We start from the raw sequence: 19604 nt of genomic DNA, 5'->3' as shown, positions 1-19604 counted from the left end.
CGGTATTCCAGATATTGTCGACAGAAGGCGAGCATACACATTTCTTAGGCTCTGCTCTCCTCGCAAAAGCACCTCACTCAGAGGCTTGGTCTCTCGGGGATGGTTCGTTCAGACAGCAGCTACCCGTCATAAGCTGTGTTGCCTGTCATCCCTTTCCACATTAACCGGACGGAGGGTACGCTATCCGCCGACCTAACGAACCATGGCTGAAGTGCCGTCCAGTCCTTTTTATCCAACAGGACGGCACACCAAGAACGCCACAGCTCTGCCTCTCGGGTCTGGCCTCCTATTTCTGCATCTCACTGCCCTCAACATCCATTCAGTCATCGTGACCCCCCTCTCCCCGAGTGGATTATTGTTTCCAACCGAGTGGTCCCCCTTGGACCTGCACCTGTAAGCGATCCCGAGGCGAGCAGTACCGTGCCAGCGCACTGGCGAGATTCTTCCCGCTTGTGCCGCTCGATTGGGATGACTCCATTTTAAGCAGAGACGGACGAACATGGCGGGACCTACTTCGTACGTATCCGTAGTGCAATAGTCTAGTGCCTCCATTCCGAGCTGTGGAGGCGTGCCGCCGTCCAGGTGGGGATTTTTTGTCAAAATGTTTGCTGGTCCCGCGCATTGTGCGACATGCAGATGACATTAAACGGTCTCAATTACGCGCGCGACTTGGACCTGGCGTGAGTGAATCTTTTGGACGCAATGGTATCCTGACTTATTCATTGCAACACAAGAGACGACACCAAATAGGAACGTGGCCGGCTGAAGGAGGAACTCCACAAACCGTCACGATAATCTGCCACAGTCGTATTCTATCCAGCCATGTCCTGGCAGTGGCCCATCTCATGGTGTGCCGTGTAGATATGCCCATGCACCTCGTGATCGTCTTCCCGACGCCGGCTCGTGGGGGCCAAGAGCAAACAAGACAGCAACATTGATTGCCTATTCGTACGTACGGAGTACCTGTCTACATACAGCTGTGGGAAGCCGGACGAGACGCCATTTCCCCTTTCCTCCTCCCTGGCATACCTGTTCTTTCTTTGACCGCCAGAACGGGCTCATACGAGAGAATCCGAGGGGATGGTTAAGCTAAGCGGCCAGGACTGGCGCGGTCGAACTCTATTCCAGCCGCAATGAGCAAAGCAAGGAAGCCAAGTCAAGCCAGCCCGCTACGGCGTCAGGTGGGCGTTTGCGAGTGACTCTCGAGTCTCAAGTCTCGACATTTCTCATGCCTTCCGTGTCTCTATGTCTCTTTTTATGTCCGATCAGCGGATCCAGCCGTCGAGTGATTCACCCTCCCTGTAAATCTACGCGCCAGGCGTGCAGATGTAATTCTAAATGCGTCGGGAAACCAGCTGCCAAGCTGCTTCTCTGCCTCCTCCGCCTTCGTTTCCTCCCCGTTCTTCTTCTTCTCCTCCTCCTCCGCGCCGCCGTCACTCCCTTCGAGCATGACCGCCAGCGCCTTCGCACACATCCAGCAAAACACCATACCGTGTCCCTGAAAACTCGCGCAAACCCACAGCCCGTCCTCGCCCGGCACCTCTCCCACGAATGGGAACCCGTCGGGGCTGAAGCCCATGATGCCCGTCCACTCGGCGCGCACCCTGCCGCCGCCCTCGCCCTCGGGGACATCGTCGCCCCAATCGTCGCCGAAATAGCGCGGCGTCGTCTCGCGCAGGTATGCGCTGATGATGGGGTTCAGCCGCGAGTCATCCGTCGTGCCGTACTCGCCCAGCCCTTGGTCGGGAGCGCGGACTAGGCCGCCGCCGATGACGATGTCGCCGGCGAACTGCGTGCCTGCCGGTTTGGGGATCATGTACTCGTAGCCGGCCTCGTAGATGAAGCTGTAGGTCGTCGCCAGGCCCGCCTTTGGCATCTTGGAGCCCGGGCGGTGAGCTGTGATCTGGCCCCTCATCGGGACGATGGCTTCTTGGAAGCGCGGGTGGAGGAATGCGGTGTAGCCATTTGTTGCGAGTATGACGCGGCGAGCCTTGATTTGTCCCTTTGGTGTCTCGACTATCCAGCGATGGTTGCTCGTGGAGACACCTTGTTCGATTTTCTTGACGCTCAGTGCTGGTGTCTCTGTGAAGAGCTTCATGCCTTTGTCGACGCATAACTCCAGCACGCCGGCGGTGAAGCGGTATCCAGAGATGCTTCCGGCTTCGTATCCGATGCCTCCGTATAGCCCTTCTTTTGCAACGTGAAACCGGGTCTTCATCTCCTCGACGTCATAAAACTCGTACTTTGATGCGTCGTCGTCGGGCATGGCCTTCCTCATCGCCTCTACGGCCTTCTTGTCGGATTCCCACTGTGCCTTGTCGTATATCGCGTCGACCGTCTGGCAGGGTCTACTCTCCGTCTCCTTGTGCTTCAGATGTGATGCGGCGAAGGCATGAACGGCTCGAATGTTGGCAAGTTCGAGACGGGCAATGAGGCAAGCTGCTTCTGTCCCAAGCGTCTCGGCGTGATGAAGAAATGATCGGTAGGATGCGGCTTTGGTGTGGCCGCCGTTGCGACCCGTCGCACCAGAGGTGAGGGTGCGAGCCTCAAGCATGGTGATGTCCGGGGACGCAACCGATGCATGGTCTGAGGAGAGGAGGAAGTGCGCTATGGCTGCGCCGGTGATGCCACTCCCTATGATCAAAGTATCGGTCTCTGAGGGTGGTGATGGGCTGGAGTTGTAGGTTGCGAGACGGGACGGTGGCGAGTGCCAGTAGCTGGGCGTTGGGTTCGGGACTGGGAGGGTAACGGGGATGCGGGCTCTCTCGTCCATGATTGATACAGACGGACGAGTGGATTCTTCTTATTATCTTTCCGGCTTGAGCTCAGGGTTGACTACCTTGGACAAACATGAGGGCGATGAGGAAAACGCGAATAGGAACGATGAGTTAGATTCGGGATGGGTCGTTGCGGGGAGATATGTGAGGTTGCCTTTGACGTCAGACACGAGATGAAGCGTTCCCCAGTCTCGTATTCATGTTCATATGCCGTGTCACATTCTTCAACATCCCTTACGTATCAGATTGATGTAGATATCACAGCATCCGGAGGTCGTGGTGGACGAGAGTCTATGTCCCTCGGTAGGAATCTCATCTCCCCCACTCAATGCGATATGGCAAGTCTATGCGGGCGATGATCGGTGCGGGGTTCCGGGCCCGGTGGTCCGCATAAACATGCCTGTTTGGGTATCGGCGCATCCCGGCGATGGCTGGACCACGGCGCATCTCATATCGATCACGTCTTCGACATGGCGATGGATATTCACGCGAAAGGCTGTGTATGATTTTATGGCCGATGCAGAAGCACTAGAACCTGAAAGGAAGAAAGGTCTTGGCGGTAAAGCGCAAACCAAACCGTGGGGAGCTAACTCCCTGACCATCCCAATATCTACACCGAGAATGCCCTCAGCCACCACACACGACCATATCTATTGGAAAGCTCAGAATTCCCTGATAGCTGACAATCTGGATTCATTGGCCGAAGGGTCGTATGGAATCGAATGTTTGTCTGTTCCTCTATTGTAAAAACGACAGCAAGTCCGCCTTCGCTCGACACCGCGTCGTCACCCCCCTCTCCTTTCTGCTCTAGCTCTTCATCGCCTCTCTTCTTCTCCTACGCCTCACCTGGTCTCAACAAGACACCCTTCATCTTTAAGTAGCGGTTGCTTGCTTCTTCGACTTACCTACCTGCACGATATGCCACACCCACGCCATCCAACCGTTCTACATGTGCTGTACTTCGTTGGTGCAATGCTGTGCCGTGGAGGCGCAGTACAGAGTACTCTGACCAACTTCTAATTTTAAGCAGCCGTAAATAAGGCTGCAGAAGGGTACCTCGTGAAGCTTATAGGCAGGAAGGCATGATGAGTACATGTTTTGACAGGAAATCATCAAAGGATTGCGCGAACTAGCAGAATCAGAGCTGACAAGGTCAACCTGACATGCCTTATACGTCTCGCCTATTTCCCTGAAGTCTTTACGTACGGACGGCTTCCCTATAGAGCTAAAATAAAATAAAATAAAGGGCCTTGAATGTGTACCCTGCGCCTTTAGGCCTGGCTCAGGGGCCTCATGCACAAGCTTCCTGCCAACATGCATGTGTAGGAGCCCAGCACACCTTCGCCGCCTCAGCCCCATCTCGGCACGAATAGATAAGAAGGCCTCAATTCCATCTCCCCGCTTCGTATTTGGGCAGTTCATGCTCTTGCTCAAAGTCCACCTGACAGAGATCCGGCGTTCTGCCTTTGCAAGTCAGTCGCCATGTCAAGCTCTGAGAAGGGCGAGGCGTTGAAAAGCCAACAACTATATGCGTGGAAGGCTCCGCTCACAATGTGCCTCAGTATGATGGGCGGGGTCGGCTTTGCAGTCGGTCATCACTGCTTCTACGGGCGCCTCGCCGGAACGCCGCCCTCATCAGAGACCTACTACGATTTGGGCGGCGCTACCAGCCAGCAGCTCAACATCGCCCTCGGAACACTGTTGGCTTCCATGTCCAAGATTCTCCTTAGCATAGCCATATCCACGGCGCAAGAGCAGCACGCATGGAGTGTTCTCAAAGCCCGCCCTTCAAAGCTCCGTTCAATTGACGGCTTGTTGGCCTCCAAGTCGAATGCTCTGAACATACTAGATGCCAGGCTCTGGGTGCTGTACCCACTTTCCATGTTCTTGTCGCTTCTCTTCTGGTAAGTATTTGACTTGGCAAGTTTTCTGCAAGAACAATTGTCCTGACTGGAATACGGAATATTAGGCTTCTCCCATTCGCCACGCTTCTTACTCCGGCGACGTTGACCGTCAAGGCAGATGTGGCAAGGGGCATGATAATCGGCCCGGTTCCCAGTATCGACTTCACTACTGAGGCATTTGCACGACTCACAGACGGCACGCGTACCACAACCTACTCAGGGCCGAGTGATGGAGTCAGAAGAGCAGCACTCAGCTCACTCATATCAGGCACCATCACTCCGATGGCTTCTACCTACATTAACGCCAGTTGGATTTTGAACCTCGAAGCCCCAGCCCTCCGATGCTCTGCTCTGGGTGCAGATGACGAATTGCGCATCAATGTCACCAAATCAGCAACTGAGCGCTGTTCCTCTTCTGGTTATTGTTATCGTTATATCTCCTGGATCCCAGGATCAACTACAGATCTTTCACCATTTTTGCCGGAAAAGAACGGTGCTACGAGAGACGCAATATCTGGGCCTCAGGATGCCCCAATCTCCTTATACGTTGCTGAACCCCAGGACAACGGGTCGATTGAATCGTTTACGAAATGCACCTTGTATACCGCCTCATACCATACTGAGTTCATGTACCGGTCCGGAGTTCAGGAGATCAGGGCAATGACGACCATGAATAAGCCCAGTGACCCTTGGCTTCAGGCCGTAGGTCCCCCATCGACAAGAACCTTTAGAGACGGCGTCGGGGTACCCTTCCAAGCGGTCATGGATGCATTTTCTTCAATGCTGGTTGGAAGCGCGTATATCAGTCGTAACGGTCCGGGCGCTCAGCGGTTCATTGATACGCAGGTGGGCATAACAAACCTGGCAAAAAACTTGAAGTTCTTTGGAAACCAGTCTGGCAATCACGACATTGCTACGTTGCTGGAGGAGATGTTTCTTAACACGACATTGAGTCTAGTATCTCAAACGGAACTAAAGTGAGTTGCTTTCTACTTGGCCTTCAACAACACAATGTCTTAGAATCCAGCCCTGGAGACCATCAACTGACGATATTGAGAAGTCCCAACGAGCCGATCCAAGCCAACATCGAGACGGAAGTATACCAGAACGTCTACACTTACTCGGTAGCCCCCTTATGGATAGCCTACGGGGTCGCCGTGGGAATAACTATCCTGTCCATTACCATAGGTACTTGGGCGGTAGTCGTGGCAGGCTCTTCGTACAGCAGCAAGTTCTCGACAATTCTGCGCCTTGCCTTCAACGTCCGCCTGTCCGAGTACGTCGAGCTTCAGGACACTGGCGGCGAAGATCCGCTGTCGGATCGGCTGGAAAACACGATTGTTGCATTCCCCTCAAGGAAATCGAAGGGCGCGGAGGTTAATGGCTCACTGTTGGATAATAGCGAGGAGAGACCATCAGGGCCTTGAGGAAGTGAGTGGAAAGAATGAGCTTTTCCATACACGCTTGATTATAAGTTGATGCTGTTGTCGTTCAAAGACAGGAGGATCATAGCCCCTACAGAGAACAGGAGGTGTCTGTTAATTATATACGAGCTATCACCAGTCTTTTAGGACTTGATATACAGACAAACAGGTTACGGGACAGTGCCTGACCGGTCAAGCATATTGGGCTATAATAACGGTACAGTAGGGAGTTATGATTCAATCTCAGTTACCCTGAGACCGTAAGTCTCAGCCTCTCCCCTCACTAGATAAGTACAAGCTTACATGGCATCTATGTGTAAGAGATTCTCTAACTTTGCACCACTATGTAATGGCTTCTTGACCACCAGGATAAAGTCGATCGTTGCGTGCTCCTTGAGCACCATCTGCAGTGTCAACGCTGCTGCGTGGCTCCCTTTGCTGCTATCAATGCACTATGGATTGTCACAGCCCTGTTGCGCTGCTACTAGCCACAGTAGTCGAGACTATCCCCTTGGGTGGCACCACAGCTGGGTACGGGTTGATGGAACCGTCACCCCACGCATTGAGGGCCCTTCCACCATCTTCTTCGTATTTGGCGGCCGCTTGGAAGCCTCCGTTGAAGTTGTCACCCATGTCGACCCCGATGGTATGCCAGGCGAAGATACCATCCGCTAGATCATTCGTGAAGTAGGCATACTTGACGAAAGGATCGTACGCCCCCAAGTCACCGACCGTATTGCCATTGAGCGTCTTGTTTTCGGCCAGAATGTAGTCGTCCACATTCTTGAAGTTGTCCTTATCGGTGTTGGTGTTGTAAGGCCAGATGGGGTCAACGGCATCACGAAGCTTCTGCTCGTAGTAAAGCTGTCCCACGTAACGGATAAATGTGTCGTCAGTTGCGAGACCACCGGCAATTGTACCCTTCAAGCTGTTAGCCTCTTAAAACGGTGTCAATCACCTTCGCGGCATCCGGGCGATGCTAAGCAGAAAAGGAAGGAAACATGGCAAATATTGTCAGTGGACTTACATTGGCGAATGTTGTAGCATTTCCCCATGCTACAATATGTGTATGAGTAGCGCGAGGATAGTAGTGTCCAGGTACAATAAGATCGAAACTAGCCACACCGTGTTCGTCCGTGATTTGAATGCCTCGCAAGAAGGTAGAGTTGAGACCGCCGAATCCGCTGATGCCAGCGGGTGATTCCGCTCCAGAGTAACCGCCCGTTGCATTGGCACCCCAGATATCGATGAACAGAGCGGGAACTGGCTTGCAAGTGTTGACGTCCACGAACTGCAACTCCATGTGCATCGGAATGCCGATCTGGTCTTCGGTGATGTTGCTGCGAATGAGCTCACCCTCGACATAGTAAGGACCGATCGTCTCAGCCCGACCAAGTACGCAAGAGGCATTGGAACCAAACAACTCTTCGTAGGATCCGTTCGTGACAACGGAAGTCAGATTATGGTTAAGAGAGTCATAGTAAGCTACCTCCTCTTTGTTACGACTCTGGATCCCGGCCGAGGATGCGAAGCCCCTGTCTTGTCGTAGGCGCTCCAAAGTTGCAGTGCGTCGCTGAATGGCGCTTTTCCTGACGGTTCTCAAGGTATCGGTACAACGGCTCATCTTTACAGCCCCAGCCTCAGCTGCAGACCTATGGAAGGCTCGTTCTCGCTCCAGATGGGATATGTCTGGGTGATGATCGCCTGGGTGTGCAGCCGTGTTGCTGACGAGGAGCACTGCAAAGAGTGTAATAGATGTAAGAAGTCGAACCATGTTGTTCTGCTGTTTGAAAGAATGTAGATTAACTGATTTTGCTCCGGTGATTTGAGCAAGTGAAGCAAAAAGGGACAACCGCACCCTTTATACGCATCATGAAGCAGTAGATTCAGTATACCTTGACATTCACCTTGATCCTTTCCTCACTTAATCAACCAGTCCGTTAGCCATCACATTGTGTTCTCGTTCATGTCAGCGGGATTTGAACTCGCCGCGTTGCCGATACGACCCTGTATACAAAATCACAAGGTTGAACTAGCAAAGGATCGTGGTCCCCTGTCCAGCACTATACGTTTATGCTGGGCAGCAATCTGGTTACGTCGCGCCGTAAAATGTCAGGCCCACCGGAGTGTACCAGTCACTCTACACACTTGAGCCCCTCCCAGATAGGGCAACTTAGGTATCGGTTAGTAGGAGTGTAAATCTCCTCGTCTGTAGGCCGCGTCTACTACAACAAAATTCAAGTTTTCATCATCATAAGTTCGTCTCCTCTTCCCTACTCCCCTGGAGTTTTCATCTTAGCGTGAAGCTAATGTAACTCACGAAGCCGTCCAATGAATAGTATTTCTAATGCTCGGTCTTCGTAATGCTCCAGCTCCACCCTTGGTGCTTCGCCATTTCTAGTAATGCCATGCCGAATGGCACTTCCCAGCGGAAATAATCTCAATATACGGAAGAATGCCTTGGTATCGCAGCTCCCGCGCACTACTCCTCCGTACTGATAGACTTCCCGTGAACCCAGCCTCTATAAGGTCTTACACGATAATCTGGTTGAGCACGCAGTGTTTTTGGAAGAATTGTACTGTACCGGCTCTGAACCGCGCTGCCTAGTAGGCTGGGACAAAGACCACATTCTCAGGGTCTGCAACGCTATGGCCTCATGCCAACAGAATCTGCACTTGACGAGAGTGTACGTTGAACTAGCCAAGTGCTCATGCGGTTCTATTGTAAACCTTATTCTGTATTCGCGGGGGTGATTGGTAAATCAAATCTTCTGATTTGAGGCGATGGACCGTTGAGAGGGCTTATGCAGCGCGCGCTAGGATCGTAAGATGTGTTCCTTGCTGCGGCGCACGGCATGTGGGGTCGTGAGCCTTTACAATATCGCCGGGCGGACTTAATGATGGCTGGCTATTCAACTACTACCTCGCGGACTTATTCATGATCGGCCACTACACCTGTTGTCCGGACTTAAAATCGCGTTTGGTCACGTTACTTCAGATTAGCGAAATCATTCCTAAGAACATCTATGTTCCAGCTATCCATAAGTAATGCTAGCGAAGGCTGGGGTAGGTAGGAATGTGACTCTTGCCCGCTTCCCCGTCCTCGATACCTGCATTCGGCCGAACGTCAATCATGGTTAAGTTGAAGCCGCTAGCCGATCAATCTGAGTGCCCATGTCGCTACGATAGCTCGACATCTGGCGTCTCTTTCACGGACCTTCTCGGTCTTGTCCAGGGCCGATCTCCGTCTTCTACCTACCAAAGTACCTACATGTATGCGGACAGTCGGCGATAAATAGGCCGCATTCTCCGCGCTACGACCAGATCTCTCCGAGCGGACTATCTATGCCTCCATGCGCAGCTGCGGCCGCCCTTCCACATGATCATTCGTCGACCGTGGTACATACCGAACTATTGCCTCCTCGAAGGTAGTTTACCAAATCCGAACACGATCGATCGTGAAGCTTCTCTTTGCCAAGAGACATGCCAACTGCAAAGGTGCCACCCACCGAACGGCAGCGGTGCGTCAAGGCATGTGGCAATTGCAAGACGCGCAAAGAGCGCTGTGATGGCCCGCAGCCCTGTGGACGATGCGTCTCGCGGAAGCTTCAGGCCGGATGCAGCTACGCGAGAGTCGTTGCCCAACGACGGTTGTCTCGATGTTTCGAAGAGTCTTCTAGCCATTTGAGTCCCTTCCACCCCGAGACTCCCTCTCCTTCGCGGCTTTAATCACCCCAAGGACACATTACCTCAACATTGGGTGCGGTGGACCCCCTCATTTCCGCCGACGGGAGCTCACCTCACCATCCCCTTGCCCGACCGCGGTTGCCGTCGCAAGATGCCGACCTAAGCCTCACGTTCTGCCGCGACTCTTCTCTCCTTACCCTTCTTCAGAACGTTCCCTTGCTAGCTGGCAAAACCCTAGGTTCGTGCACACTGGTCGACACGCCACGGCAGCCTCCATCCGAGCCAGGCCTTTCCGAATCTTCCGCCGCAATGAGCAACGAGCCTCTTGCCAAACCAACTGTTGCTGAAGCCAGCGATCTGGTAAGTTGGTGTATTTCAAGCACAAGCGAGATGCTTGGTGCAGTGAACGGAAACTCTCTACAAACGACCGTTTCCGAGTGGCTAAAATCGTCTCATGATAGCGCGGATTCAACGGACGCCCCTTGCTACCTAATTCTGGCACTAGGGGCTCAGCTGTGCCCAGAAGATAAGGACGAGTTTTCTCAGAACTGCCTACTTTCGCTACGGTCGGCTACTGGCTGTAACCCAAAATTTGGACACCTGCAGTACTTCCTCGATCAGGTGATACATCTACATCACCATGTATCTGCTCAACGCATCTAAAGCAGACTCTGCCTCGAAGTATTTGGCCACGGCTGCCGGTGCCGCTTATTTACTTAGGATTCATCGTACTGATGTCCTATCCGATTTTTCGAATGAAGCAGTTGATGAACGCGAGCGGCTTTGGAAGGCGCTTCGTAAACTTGACCTCTTTATCAGTTCATCCTACGGGCGGCCCATTTCTACATACGAAACGCGTCACTTGCAATCTGAGAAAACTTGCTCCCCGGTAGTTGATCTCGGTGTCACCTGCGAGAGCATCTTGCTAAACGTCTATCTTCGTCACAACCCTAGTGAGAAGTTCATTCAGCATATCATTGAGCAACATCGGTCGTGGGTTTTACGCCTCTCCAATGAATTGGAAGTCGATGGCATTGCATTCACGAAACATCCGCAGGGTATACAGCACCTGATCCTATCTTACGTGAACGGGTCATACTACTGGGGCATCATTCTCCTGACCCGGCCCTACTGTCTTAACTACGTGTCCACATACGTTACGGCTTTCGGTCATCAAGGTGCCTTAGCTAGCGGGAGACGAGAGCTGAAAATCAACACCTCTTTCCTAGAACATACTAGATGTACTTCGATGAGGTGGAAGGCCCATACCCAGGCTCTATTCAGGAGATCTGCCTCTGGTCGCGATCCACCTCAATGAGGTAAGTGCAACATGTGCACATCTTGGCCATACGATAGACTGGTGTGTAACTTCCTACAAGAAGCTTTCTGTTCCGAGAGCTAGGTTGTGTTCATGTGTTCCTCGGAGTTCTTAACTACCTAAGTAGCTTGCCGAACCATCAGCAGATGGGATCCTCATGCATACCAAAGGGCTGGCTTTATCCAAGTCAGTGCTGAAGACTGTCCACCTGCGCTCTGCCTCACATATTCGGTGGGAAGTAAATAGGCAGCTGCCACTCAGAGTGAAGCGTACCTTGCAGCTTCCGTTTTTGAGTTCTTGTGCAGTTGGTTAGCTCATCGATGTTTCTGCTTTTGTGTAGGGCAAGAGGAAAGGGCATCAAGTCTTTCTCCAGGAAAAGCAGTGAAGAGTCTAGCATGGTAATGAAGGAAGGACGTTAGACATACCAATGAAAGGGGGGGGGGGTCTTTCCATATGATCTCCATTCATTTTGGGCAGCTGCAAATCTGTTGTTATGTTCTCTGCTGCTCTCGCAGGTGGCCATTGTTACATGTAGCTGAGTTCCTGCCGCAGTCGTGTGCCTCGTCGCGGGTGCCTCGTCAGCCCAGCAATGCTTTCCCAGACCATTGATTTCAAGAAAAAGGAAGGCACAGCGTCACTTGATGACATGACAGCATTCTTTGGCTTGTGGGCAGAGATGGTGCACTTCCACCAGACCACATCATCATCTTCTGCATTCTCTGAATCAATCAGATTGTCCACTACTACCACCAGATTTACCAGAATCATCACCCAATTGCTCATTGATCAGACACAAGGTTGCCACACAACTGCCCAACAATGTCCGGCTCCGGCAAACAGTTCTCATACGCAGACTATCTGCACCCAGACGATGCGCATCTGGAAGATCCGTTTGATCCCCAGTCCACGGACGTAGATGGTTAGGAAATCCATACGGACGAGGATATGTCTGCGGGCGACCAAGGCCTATCCGTGGAAGAGGGACTTGCTCATCGAATGTCTCCACCGTATCCAGAAAGTCCCAGCATTGTTTTTGAAGACCTAGACGGCCTATTCGACGACCATGACCAAGAGATAAGGACGAATACAGAGGCAGCGGATGATGCTACAACAACCGATGACCCATCCGGCAATCTACAACAAACCACTTCGGCGAATGACACCGTCTACGATACTGCTTCGAAAATTCAGGCTTTCACTGATGATGCATCGAGGAACACTGCGCCGGGTTCAGTCTTGTCTAAGACCTCCCGCTCAATTGAGATCGAGTCGGAAGATAACATATCAAGTCCGATGAGTTCAAGCAAGGCCGTTCGAACTGATGAGGCCATCCGTGCTGAGACTCCTGACAACGAGACATCTCCCGGCGAGACCACCGACATTGAGATGTCCGACACTTTCACTCCAGCCTCTTCAAGCTACAGCATCTTAGACGATAGTATCTTGGCTAGTGATATCATTGACGGGTCCCCTTCGAGAGACGCCAATTCGGACAGAAGGGAAGGGGGAAGAATGCGGAAGTGCCCTTGTTTGAGATGTCATGGCCAAGGCAAGCCAAAAAGCAAAGAGACCATACGGTCACATTTATCAGCCGACAAGATTGAGGGACACAACATGCTAGAAAATCCACGAGGCGAATGCAGAAGATGCCGAGGGATTGATAGGCGCAAATGCTATCAATGGGTAGAGAATTTTAAGGCTTGCTCAGAGTGCACCAGGTACAAGGAGTCATGTTCATGGGATTAAAGCAGGGGTTCGGAATGAGTTTGAAGGGGTTCTTCTTGTATCAATATCCCATAGAGTATTGCTTGCGGGCGAGCTGGGCTAAGAGCTTTGTCCGTTAGGAGCTGTCTCCGTGGACCTCATTGCATACCAAATCTGTGATGAACTAAAGGATACGTCAACCGCACACCCTTACTGCCCTTCCTGAATCTATCTCCATTGCCTGATGAATTTGTGTCAGTGACAAGTGTCACATGTCTAAATAAAAGACAGAGCAATGCGTTTCCTTTCACTCTGATAATTTACTCACCCTTGTCATCGACGTTCACTGAGTATTCGGCTTTCCATCCAAACCATACCGTAAGATTTCACCCCATTCGTCCTACTATGACTGTCTGCCTAGTACTCATATAGTCCCAACTAACACTACAACAGCCTAAACTCAGATAAATGGCTGTTTCTGTCGTTGTCAAGCCCTTGTTCGCGGAGGGAGAGGAAGAAAGGCTCAGAAGTATCGCCATAGAGGGACTAGCGGCGATGTATGTTGTGAAAAAGAACGAGGAGCGCATGGATGCTCGTGTCGGTCTTGTCAGCTTGACGTCGCCAACGCAGGATCCTTCTCCAGAGACGATGGCTTCCGGGACGCCGGCAACTATTGTTGGTAGTCGGGCTCCCTCTCGGGAGAATACTCGAAGTCCCGTCCCGGAGCGCATTCGTGGCTTCACTGCTATCAATAAACCCTCCGTCCAACAAAGTCGAGAGGTGGGTAGCAACAATGGTTCACGCCCAGAACCTCGGCACCCGTTGCCAACGGGCAAGCCCAAAAAGCAACAGGATCAAGAGGTCAACAAAGAATATCAAAAACTTCCCTCAGCGCCAGCGGTCAAACCAGCGACTGGAGCAAAAGCCGTCCCAGCCGCGAGAAAGAAGATGCCGACGAAATCTACAGCAGCCGCGAACAACAATACGCGGACCAACGCTGCCAAACCAGCGGAAAAGAAGCCGCAGACGAAGGCCACCAGTGGCGAAAGGGAGATTTGCAAATGCTCCAAGTGCGTGGAAAGCAACCCCGAAGGAATCGAGCAGTGCGCCAAGACGAAAAAGGAGCATATTCGCTCCGACAAGGAAAGGGAAAAAGGCGTGAGGCCTCCCAAACCCTGCGAACGTTGTCTCTCCAACAACAAGGGAGATGAATGCTTCTACAGCGGAGGCAAAGTCTGCTCGAGGTGTATGAAGTTGAAGGAGCGGTGCTCCTTGAATCCGGTTCCAGGGAAAGGAAGGAAGAGAGATCAGAATAAAGTGAAGCGGGAGGGTTCCGCCGAGGACAATGACACGGACGAGGCGGAGAAGGTATTGGAGGTGGTGGAACCGCCGAAAAAGAAGAGACGTACGAGGGCGAGCAAGAGGAGCTCCCCAGCTGGGCAACGGTCGCCTGTTGGCCCTCCTGCTGGAGGCATGGCTGAGGAGCTGCCTGTTGCTAGTGGTCGTGAAGGTAGCTCTAGCGATGATGGTTCTCGGACCATTGGTGGGAGTCCGTCTTCAAATGACGCCACAGCAGGCGAGAGTGGGAAGTCATTTTCGAGTGAACCATGCGGTTCTCCACCCGGCAAAGGAAGAGTTCAAGACTCGCCTGATTCCTAGACCTCCCTCCAGTAGCATGGGAAAGTATCGGTGGGTTAGTATATACGGATGGTGCATGAGTATATTTTTCATGTAAGTAGGACTTGTGAAATCGTTACTCGCCGCGATCCTCAAGTAATCTTTCCTACCTGGTTTCGTAGAAATTCAACACAAAAATATCAGTAAAAGCTCGCATGAGTAAATATGCTACAACACATCGTTTACTTGGAATAAATGCATCATAAAGCAGTCATTGTTCGCTGGGGATCTTGTACGTCACACAGTACTATGTCACGGAGACTAGAGCATGCCCCCCGCAAAGAGTCTCGCTAGTCTAGCGGAAGTGAGCTTTCTGGGGCTCTCTGAGGACGAACTGAAATAATCGAAGACATATAGGAGAAAGGATAGAGAAGTAGTTGTCTGAAAAGCTTGTGATGTTTACCTTACCGAGGAGAGTATCGGAGAAAGACTAGAGAGGCTGGCAACTGCTTTCAACCCTTGATATCACACACACATATACGCACGTACCGGAGAAAGGCTAGAAAGGTAGCTGATGTCAAATTGTGTAGGAGACACCAAGCCCAGCTATCTCCGAGCAGTATTTCTTAGGATAAAAGAAAGAATGTTGTGTTCTCCCGGGCAGGACAGACGCAGAAAGCTGTAAAATTCTCCATCCCCGTCTGAAACTCGTTGATAAGAGTCATTACACGGTAATTCCCCATATCTCTTCTCGCATTCAGCAGTCAATCAACCAACTCATCCACTGACCAGATCACGCTGTCACAAAAATATTTCACATCGAATCACACCGAGACGGAGCCGACACTTCGAGAGATGGCACCGATTCTTGTTGCCACTGCCCCTGCCCAGCAGCAGCAGCAGCAGCAACAGGTGGAAGGTGGGCCGAGACCCTTTCAGCGAACTTGGGACCAAAAGTGTCCAATATCCGATATCATGACGACCGATGTGTCGCCAATGTTGGCCTGGCGGAAAATCAATCCGGTCATAGTTCCGGTCACGTCCCCGGCCCCGGCCCCGGTAGGGGGCTCACTATTACAGGCACCTCAGAGTCCTGACTTGTCGGCGCCTGGGCCCTCGAAAATTCCTGGGCCGTCGACGATGCCTGAGCCCTCGGTAACGCATCCGCTCCCAGCAATGCCCAGACTGAATGCCAGGGGACGAAAGCTACTCCCGGATGGCCCAACCAAGAGGCGTGCGCAGCATTTGAGCACGCCTCAAAGCAGTGCACAATCCTTGATCTCGGCGCCGAAACAACGTGCGGCTTTAGTCTTGGCTCCAGCTGCAGCTCCAGCTCCAGCCTCGGCTGCGACTCCTGCTCCTGCGGCTGCCCAAGTCACCGCACAACCAGCGGTCGTGGCAGTCGTCAACCAGACGTCGAAGACGAAGAAGGAGAACGAGAAGGTACGCTGCACCTGCAGCTATTGTGTAGGCAAGTACGGGCCTAACGGAAAGATGCTTGCCGAAAAGACGTGGAAGGAGCACAAACGTGCCGAAACGACCGCCAGAGAAGGGACGGTGCAGGATCCCAAGTGCGGAAAATGCGAGAACGGAGGATACATATGTGTTCGGAAGGAAACTGGCCCCTGCAACATCTGCATGCGTATGTCGGACGTGTGTTCCTTCACGGGTCAGTCCAATAGAAAGAGGGAGGTCTTTAGGCGGGGGCGCATGAAGGTAAAGTCGAAGAAAGGGGCGACTACTGTCACTGATCCTCCTGCTGATCCCGCTATTCAACAGGCGAAACAGAAGCGAGGGCAAGAGCCGTCCGCCCAAGACGGGAAAGATGACGACCAACTTCCTGACCTTCCTGTGAGTTTCGGGCAGCAGGCGGGTCAACCTATCGTCAAAGACGAAGTTGAAGGTGTGGGCGAGAGTGGCAGCCATGCGAGCGGGAGCTCAGGGTTGGGCTTGAGAAGCCGCACCCTCAGTACCTCGCTTCCCCCTGTGGTTCGGAAGAGGTCAGACGAAGTCGAGGAAGATGCGGGCGAGGACTCTGGCCCGAGGGCGAAAAGACGTCGTATTGCCGTCAACAAGACCGATTGATAGTGCCAGAGGTCTTCGTTAAGCTGGCACGGTAGAGGGGAAAGCGTCAGGGAACGCTAAGGCAGCCGTGAACAGTGTTGCCATACCTAAATAGCGACTGACACGATCTTTCTGCATCTGCTGCCATCTCTCGAAAGTAAGTATGAAAATCCTTGCCGCCGCTCGATCGATACCTTCGTGCTGAACCAGATATCTAACAGAGGTTGTTCGTGCGAATAGTCCATGGACCTACTCGGGTGAACAACCACCCCATCCGGGCACCGGAGGCCCGGTTCTTGTGCAGATCTTCGGGCAAACCTACACCGGCCATAGGGAGAAGATGATCAAGGATGACCTTCAAGGCTACCCGGGCTTCGAGCAACACTGTCACCAGTGGCAACTTGATCTCCTTATCAAGAGCAAGGCTGAGGACGTGCCGCAGACGCTTCTCTGGGCCTTGCAGTTCAGGAGCGTCGAATCCCATGCGCGCACCGAGGAGCCCGAGATATGCCGAATCGGCCTGTCCACTCAAGGCGTTCTTTCCTAGCCTGTCGGCAGGGGTCAGGCCTGGTATGAACCAAGCGTGGCCATGGTGATCGACGCGAGGTTTAAGGTTCTTCAGAGAGAAGCAGTCGGCACCATATACCAAGATGTTGGTTTTCTAGGCGGCCGATAGTTGTGCCAACGAAGAGCACATTCGAGCTACTTGTACCAGGTGAAAATCGGCATTTGCAATGTTCCTCCTAGACTCACAACTGACATGAGCGCAGATTTTTTTTACTTCGCGAACATGGGTCGTGGCTTCCGTTGTTTCGTTGATCGATAGATGTGTGTTGTGTGAGAGAAGTTCGGGCTGGCCGTGGACATTTCATTTGTACCATGAGTTTCTTGCGTGGCATGATGTCAATCGACAGTGCGCACGCGTGTATACTTTGTGTTTTCCGTCGATTACTATTCCGTCGTTGATAGAGATTGAGGCTTGTTTGCGGGACTGTTTAGTTTCCAAAGTAGCAATGATTCAATCTGTATTAATAGCTATATTCTCTCATAACGAAGTTCCCCATGGTGGTGATCACAAACTCATCCTGATTTTTGCGGTTTCGTGCCCTCATCATGAGGGCCATGTCGGGTCGACATCAAAATATAGCATCACTCGCGTGCATCACTGCTTTTCGTTCTGGGCATAAATAAAGTTGGCACCTGGATCGTCATCAGTCTTCCTTTCTTGACTGCAAGTATGCTGCTTGGGTATCAACTCACCGACAGCAACGAGGCCATTCTCCTTGGCCCACTTCTGAACCCCACGCCCCTCCTGGCCTCCCCAATGCTTGCGCTCCTCCGGCTTCGAAAGTTTCAGTTTCTCCTTGGTTCCGTTGGCCGGCACCCAGGCCGTGAAGACGTAGCGGTGCTTGCCGGTCTTGGGCGGAGGTCCCGGCGGCTTGTACTCGATAACCTCGTCCAGATCCGCCGGCTCGATGCCAGAGGAGATGGTCGGGGAGCTGCTGACGGCGATCCAGTGGCAGAACTCTGACCAGATTGGGTTGCTACGAGTAGGCGCGTCCGGGTCGGTGAGAGTCAAGACGTACGTCGTGGCAATGACGCTGGTCATTGATGAGCCGCTGACAATGGCAACAGTAGGCGCAGACTGTAGATCGGCAGGCTTCAGGGTGTTCCCGAGATCGGCGACATTAGAGGAGGACCACTCGGCCGCGACGCCGATGATGGGCTCAAAGTCGTCCAAGACGAGAGGGATGACCTTGGCTTTGTCCAGCCTGTTCTCTGCAAGTCAGCGAGCTGTCAAAGGCGCATATGGGTAGGGCGCAGAGCCGATGATAGACACGTACTCCTCGTGAACGCGAGTCAGATCCGCAGCAGGTCTGAGGACGAATTGATCTTGGCTCGTCGGAGCAGCGGCAACAACGGTGCCGCAGACAGCCACCGCAGCCAGGAATTTGCTTGCAAGGGAGCCCGCCATCGCGAATGACGGGTAAGACGTTGCGCGTCCTCGAGACGAATTGCGATACAGTGGATGAACACCGAGTGAAACGGTGGAGATTGCGGCAGGCAGAAAAAGCCAAGCACAAGCAAGTTTGCTGTGGACGAATGTTTGGTTGGGCGTTTCTTCTTTAACGATTGATGCGGAAGACAAACGCGTTGAAGAATTGTGCCGTTGTTGCCGCCCCTCGCCGCGGGCTTCAGTTTCCGCAGGGAGGGAAAAGCCGCGAGCATCTTTTTGGTGATGTCATGCCGCTACGCTCTGGCGTGCTTTCCCCCGCCCGGAACCCCTGCTCCGCGGCACCAACTGCAACGGCGCACCGGTCGCGCACTAAAATGAAGCAGATGGGTCTCGCAACTTTATTTCAGCCGCTTTCACTCAAAGGTCTCATTGATCTTCACGACTTTTCATGATATGTGAACTGATATAAAATCTCAATTGGTCTTCCGTCTCCATTTTCATGTCGCGATGAGATTGCTGTCAATTGCTCAACTTTCCTAGTCGTGATGTTGAGCAATATGAGAACGTCAGGTGAACGGCGCTTTACACCGACGTGTAATGGCCCGATTTCTGTATGAAAGTCATTTCTCACCTAGTAGCCCGGAAGGTGAAATCGCTCCGCTGATTTCTCTCATAGTAAGCGCTATCGTGGTTCGTTCAGCGCTACGTCAATGCCCAATGCTGACAATGCCATGCTAAAAGATGGGACGCATGCGAGAACAGGCCGCTTGGTTCACTCACATCGTCAATGCCATTCCCTCAGGACACGCGAGCACACAATAAGCTCTGGTTCTTCATCATATCAGACCACGACTCCACTCATAGGCAAGCTATTGCGAGGGCGGCAATTGACGGGCCCGTAATGCATTGGACTAGCGATCCGGCCTCCGATTTTGGAAACATCGCCATGAACTGGAAATGAGAGAGAGATTTTTGTTGAATGCCAATGCTGCGAAGTCAGTCGGGGGAAGGGAAGAGTAAAGTAAGGATGAAAACAAGAGGCAAGGAGGCCTGGAAGTGAAGTAGCTAAGCGATGAAATTTTGAAATCGCGAATCTCACTACATACTCATCACTTCAAACAAAATAGGGCTTCGCTACAGGAACTCGTATTT

General features: G+C 52.4%; 9 protein-coding genes across 9 annotated transcripts; 5 read left to right on the top strand and 4 right to left on the bottom strand.

Moving 5' to 3' along the window:
* Positions 1-1255: 1255 nt before the first annotated feature.
* BDZ83DRAFT_772152 (FAD dependent oxidoreductase) lies at positions 1256-3048 on the bottom strand (the record flags this gene model as incomplete). The annotated part of the gene is made up of 2 exons (XM_060515376.1): positions 1454-3048; positions 1256-1384 (listed from the first exon to the last, which is right to left on the bottom strand). The coding sequence occupies exons 1-2, from the start codon at positions 2771-2773 to the stop codon at positions 1256-1258; spliced, it is 1449 nt and encodes a 482-aa protein (XP_060357448.1). The 5' UTR covers positions 2774-3048.
* A 1211-nt stretch (positions 3049-4259) lies between these two features.
* BDZ83DRAFT_772145 (uncharacterized protein) lies at positions 4260-6385 on the top strand (the record flags this gene model as incomplete). Its single annotated transcript, XM_060515375.1, has 3 exons — positions 4260-4681; positions 4747-5658; positions 5739-6385. The coding sequence occupies 3 exons, from the start codon at positions 4260-4262 to the stop codon at positions 6106-6108; spliced, it is 1704 nt and encodes a 567-aa protein (XP_060357447.1). The 3' UTR covers positions 6109-6385.
* A 3-nt stretch (positions 6386-6388) lies between these two features.
* Positions 6389-7879, bottom strand: BDZ83DRAFT_736326 (Intradiol ring-cleavage dioxygenase; the record flags this gene model as incomplete). Its single annotated transcript, XM_060512993.1, has 2 exons — positions 6389-7041; positions 7133-7879. The coding sequence occupies 2 exons, from the start codon at positions 7877-7879 to the stop codon at positions 6568-6570; spliced, it is 1221 nt and encodes a 406-aa protein (XP_060357446.1). The 3' UTR covers positions 6389-6567.
* A 2183-nt stretch (positions 7880-10062) lies between these two features.
* Positions 10063-11263, top strand: BDZ83DRAFT_224799 (uncharacterized protein). Its single transcript, XM_060501763.1, has 3 exons — positions 10063-10152; positions 10254-11152; positions 11238-11263. Exon 2 carries the CDS (start codon positions 10433-10435, stop codon positions 11108-11110), a length of 678 nt encoding a protein of 225 aa, XP_060357445.1. The 5' UTR covers positions 10063-10152; positions 10254-10432; the 3' UTR covers positions 11111-11152; positions 11238-11263.
* Positions 11264-12055: 792 nt separating this feature from the next.
* BDZ83DRAFT_658248 (uncharacterized protein) lies at positions 12056-13040 on the top strand (the record flags this gene model as incomplete). Its single annotated transcript, XM_060511026.1, has 2 exons — positions 12056-12548; positions 12955-13040. The coding sequence occupies 2 exons, from the start codon at positions 12056-12058 to the stop codon at positions 13038-13040; spliced, it is 579 nt and encodes a 192-aa protein (XP_060357444.1).
* On the top strand, positions 12903-14473 carry BDZ83DRAFT_772138 (uncharacterized protein; the record flags this gene model as incomplete). Its single annotated transcript, XM_060515374.1, has 1 exon — positions 12903-14473. Exon 1 carries the CDS (start codon positions 13283-13285, stop codon positions 14471-14473), a length of 1191 nt encoding a protein of 396 aa, XP_060357443.1. The 5' UTR covers positions 12903-13282.
* An 813-nt stretch (positions 14474-15286) lies between these two features.
* On the top strand, positions 15287-16516 carry BDZ83DRAFT_658246 (uncharacterized protein; the record flags this gene model as incomplete). The annotated part of the gene is made up of 3 exons (XM_060511025.1): positions 15287-15586; positions 15628-15874; positions 15903-16516. 3 exons carry the CDS (start codon positions 15287-15289, stop codon positions 16514-16516), a joined length of 1161 nt encoding a protein of 386 aa, XP_060357442.1.
* Positions 16517-16709: 193 nt separating this feature from the next.
* BDZ83DRAFT_758752 (uncharacterized protein) lies at positions 16710-17257 on the bottom strand (the record flags this gene model as incomplete). Its single annotated transcript, XM_060515083.1, has 2 exons — positions 16710-17156; positions 17249-17257. The coding sequence occupies 2 exons, from the start codon at positions 17255-17257 to the stop codon at positions 16710-16712; spliced, it is 456 nt and encodes a 151-aa protein (XP_060357441.1).
* A 222-nt stretch (positions 17258-17479) lies between these two features.
* On the bottom strand, positions 17480-18720 carry BDZ83DRAFT_224720 (phosphatidylethanolamine-binding protein). Its single transcript, XM_060501762.1, has 3 exons — positions 18340-18720; positions 17756-18267; positions 17480-17695 (listed from the first exon to the last, which is right to left on the bottom strand). The coding sequence occupies exons 1-3, from the start codon at positions 18468-18470 to the stop codon at positions 17658-17660; spliced, it is 681 nt and encodes a 226-aa protein (XP_060357440.1). The 5' UTR covers positions 18471-18720; the 3' UTR covers positions 17480-17657.
* Positions 18721-19604: the final 884 nt, after the last annotated feature.

Source organism: Colletotrichum acutatum (genome assembly GCF_030867785.1).
Source record: "Colletotrichum acutatum strain CBS 112980 chromosome Unknown BDZ83scaffold_262, whole genome shotgun sequence".
In the NCBI taxonomy this organism is placed as follows: Eukaryota; Fungi; Ascomycota; class Sordariomycetes; order Glomerellales; family Glomerellaceae; genus Colletotrichum; species Colletotrichum acutatum.
Note: the sequence above shows the minus strand (reverse complement) of the source record. Positions and strands in the feature narration are given on the sequence as shown.

Excerpts from the sequence above, each read along its gene's own strand:
- BDZ83DRAFT_224799 (XM_060501763.1), top strand. The coding sequence starts at position 10,433 with ATGTATCTGCTCAACGCATCTAAAGCAGACTCTGCCTCGAAGTATTTG.
- BDZ83DRAFT_224720 (XM_060501762.1), bottom strand. The coding sequence starts at position 18,470 with ATGGCGGGCTCCCTTGCAAGCAAATTCCTGGCTGCGGTGGCTGTCTGC. Across the intron at positions 18,268-18,339 it reads CTGACTCGCGTTCACGAGGA|GCTGGACAAAGCCAAGGTCA; the intron begins GTACGTGTCTAT and ends TGCAGAGAACAG. Across the intron at positions 17,696-17,755 it reads GAATGGCCTCGTTGCTGTCG|GTGCCAACTTTATTTATGCC; the intron begins GTGAGTTGATAC and ends ATGACGATCCAG.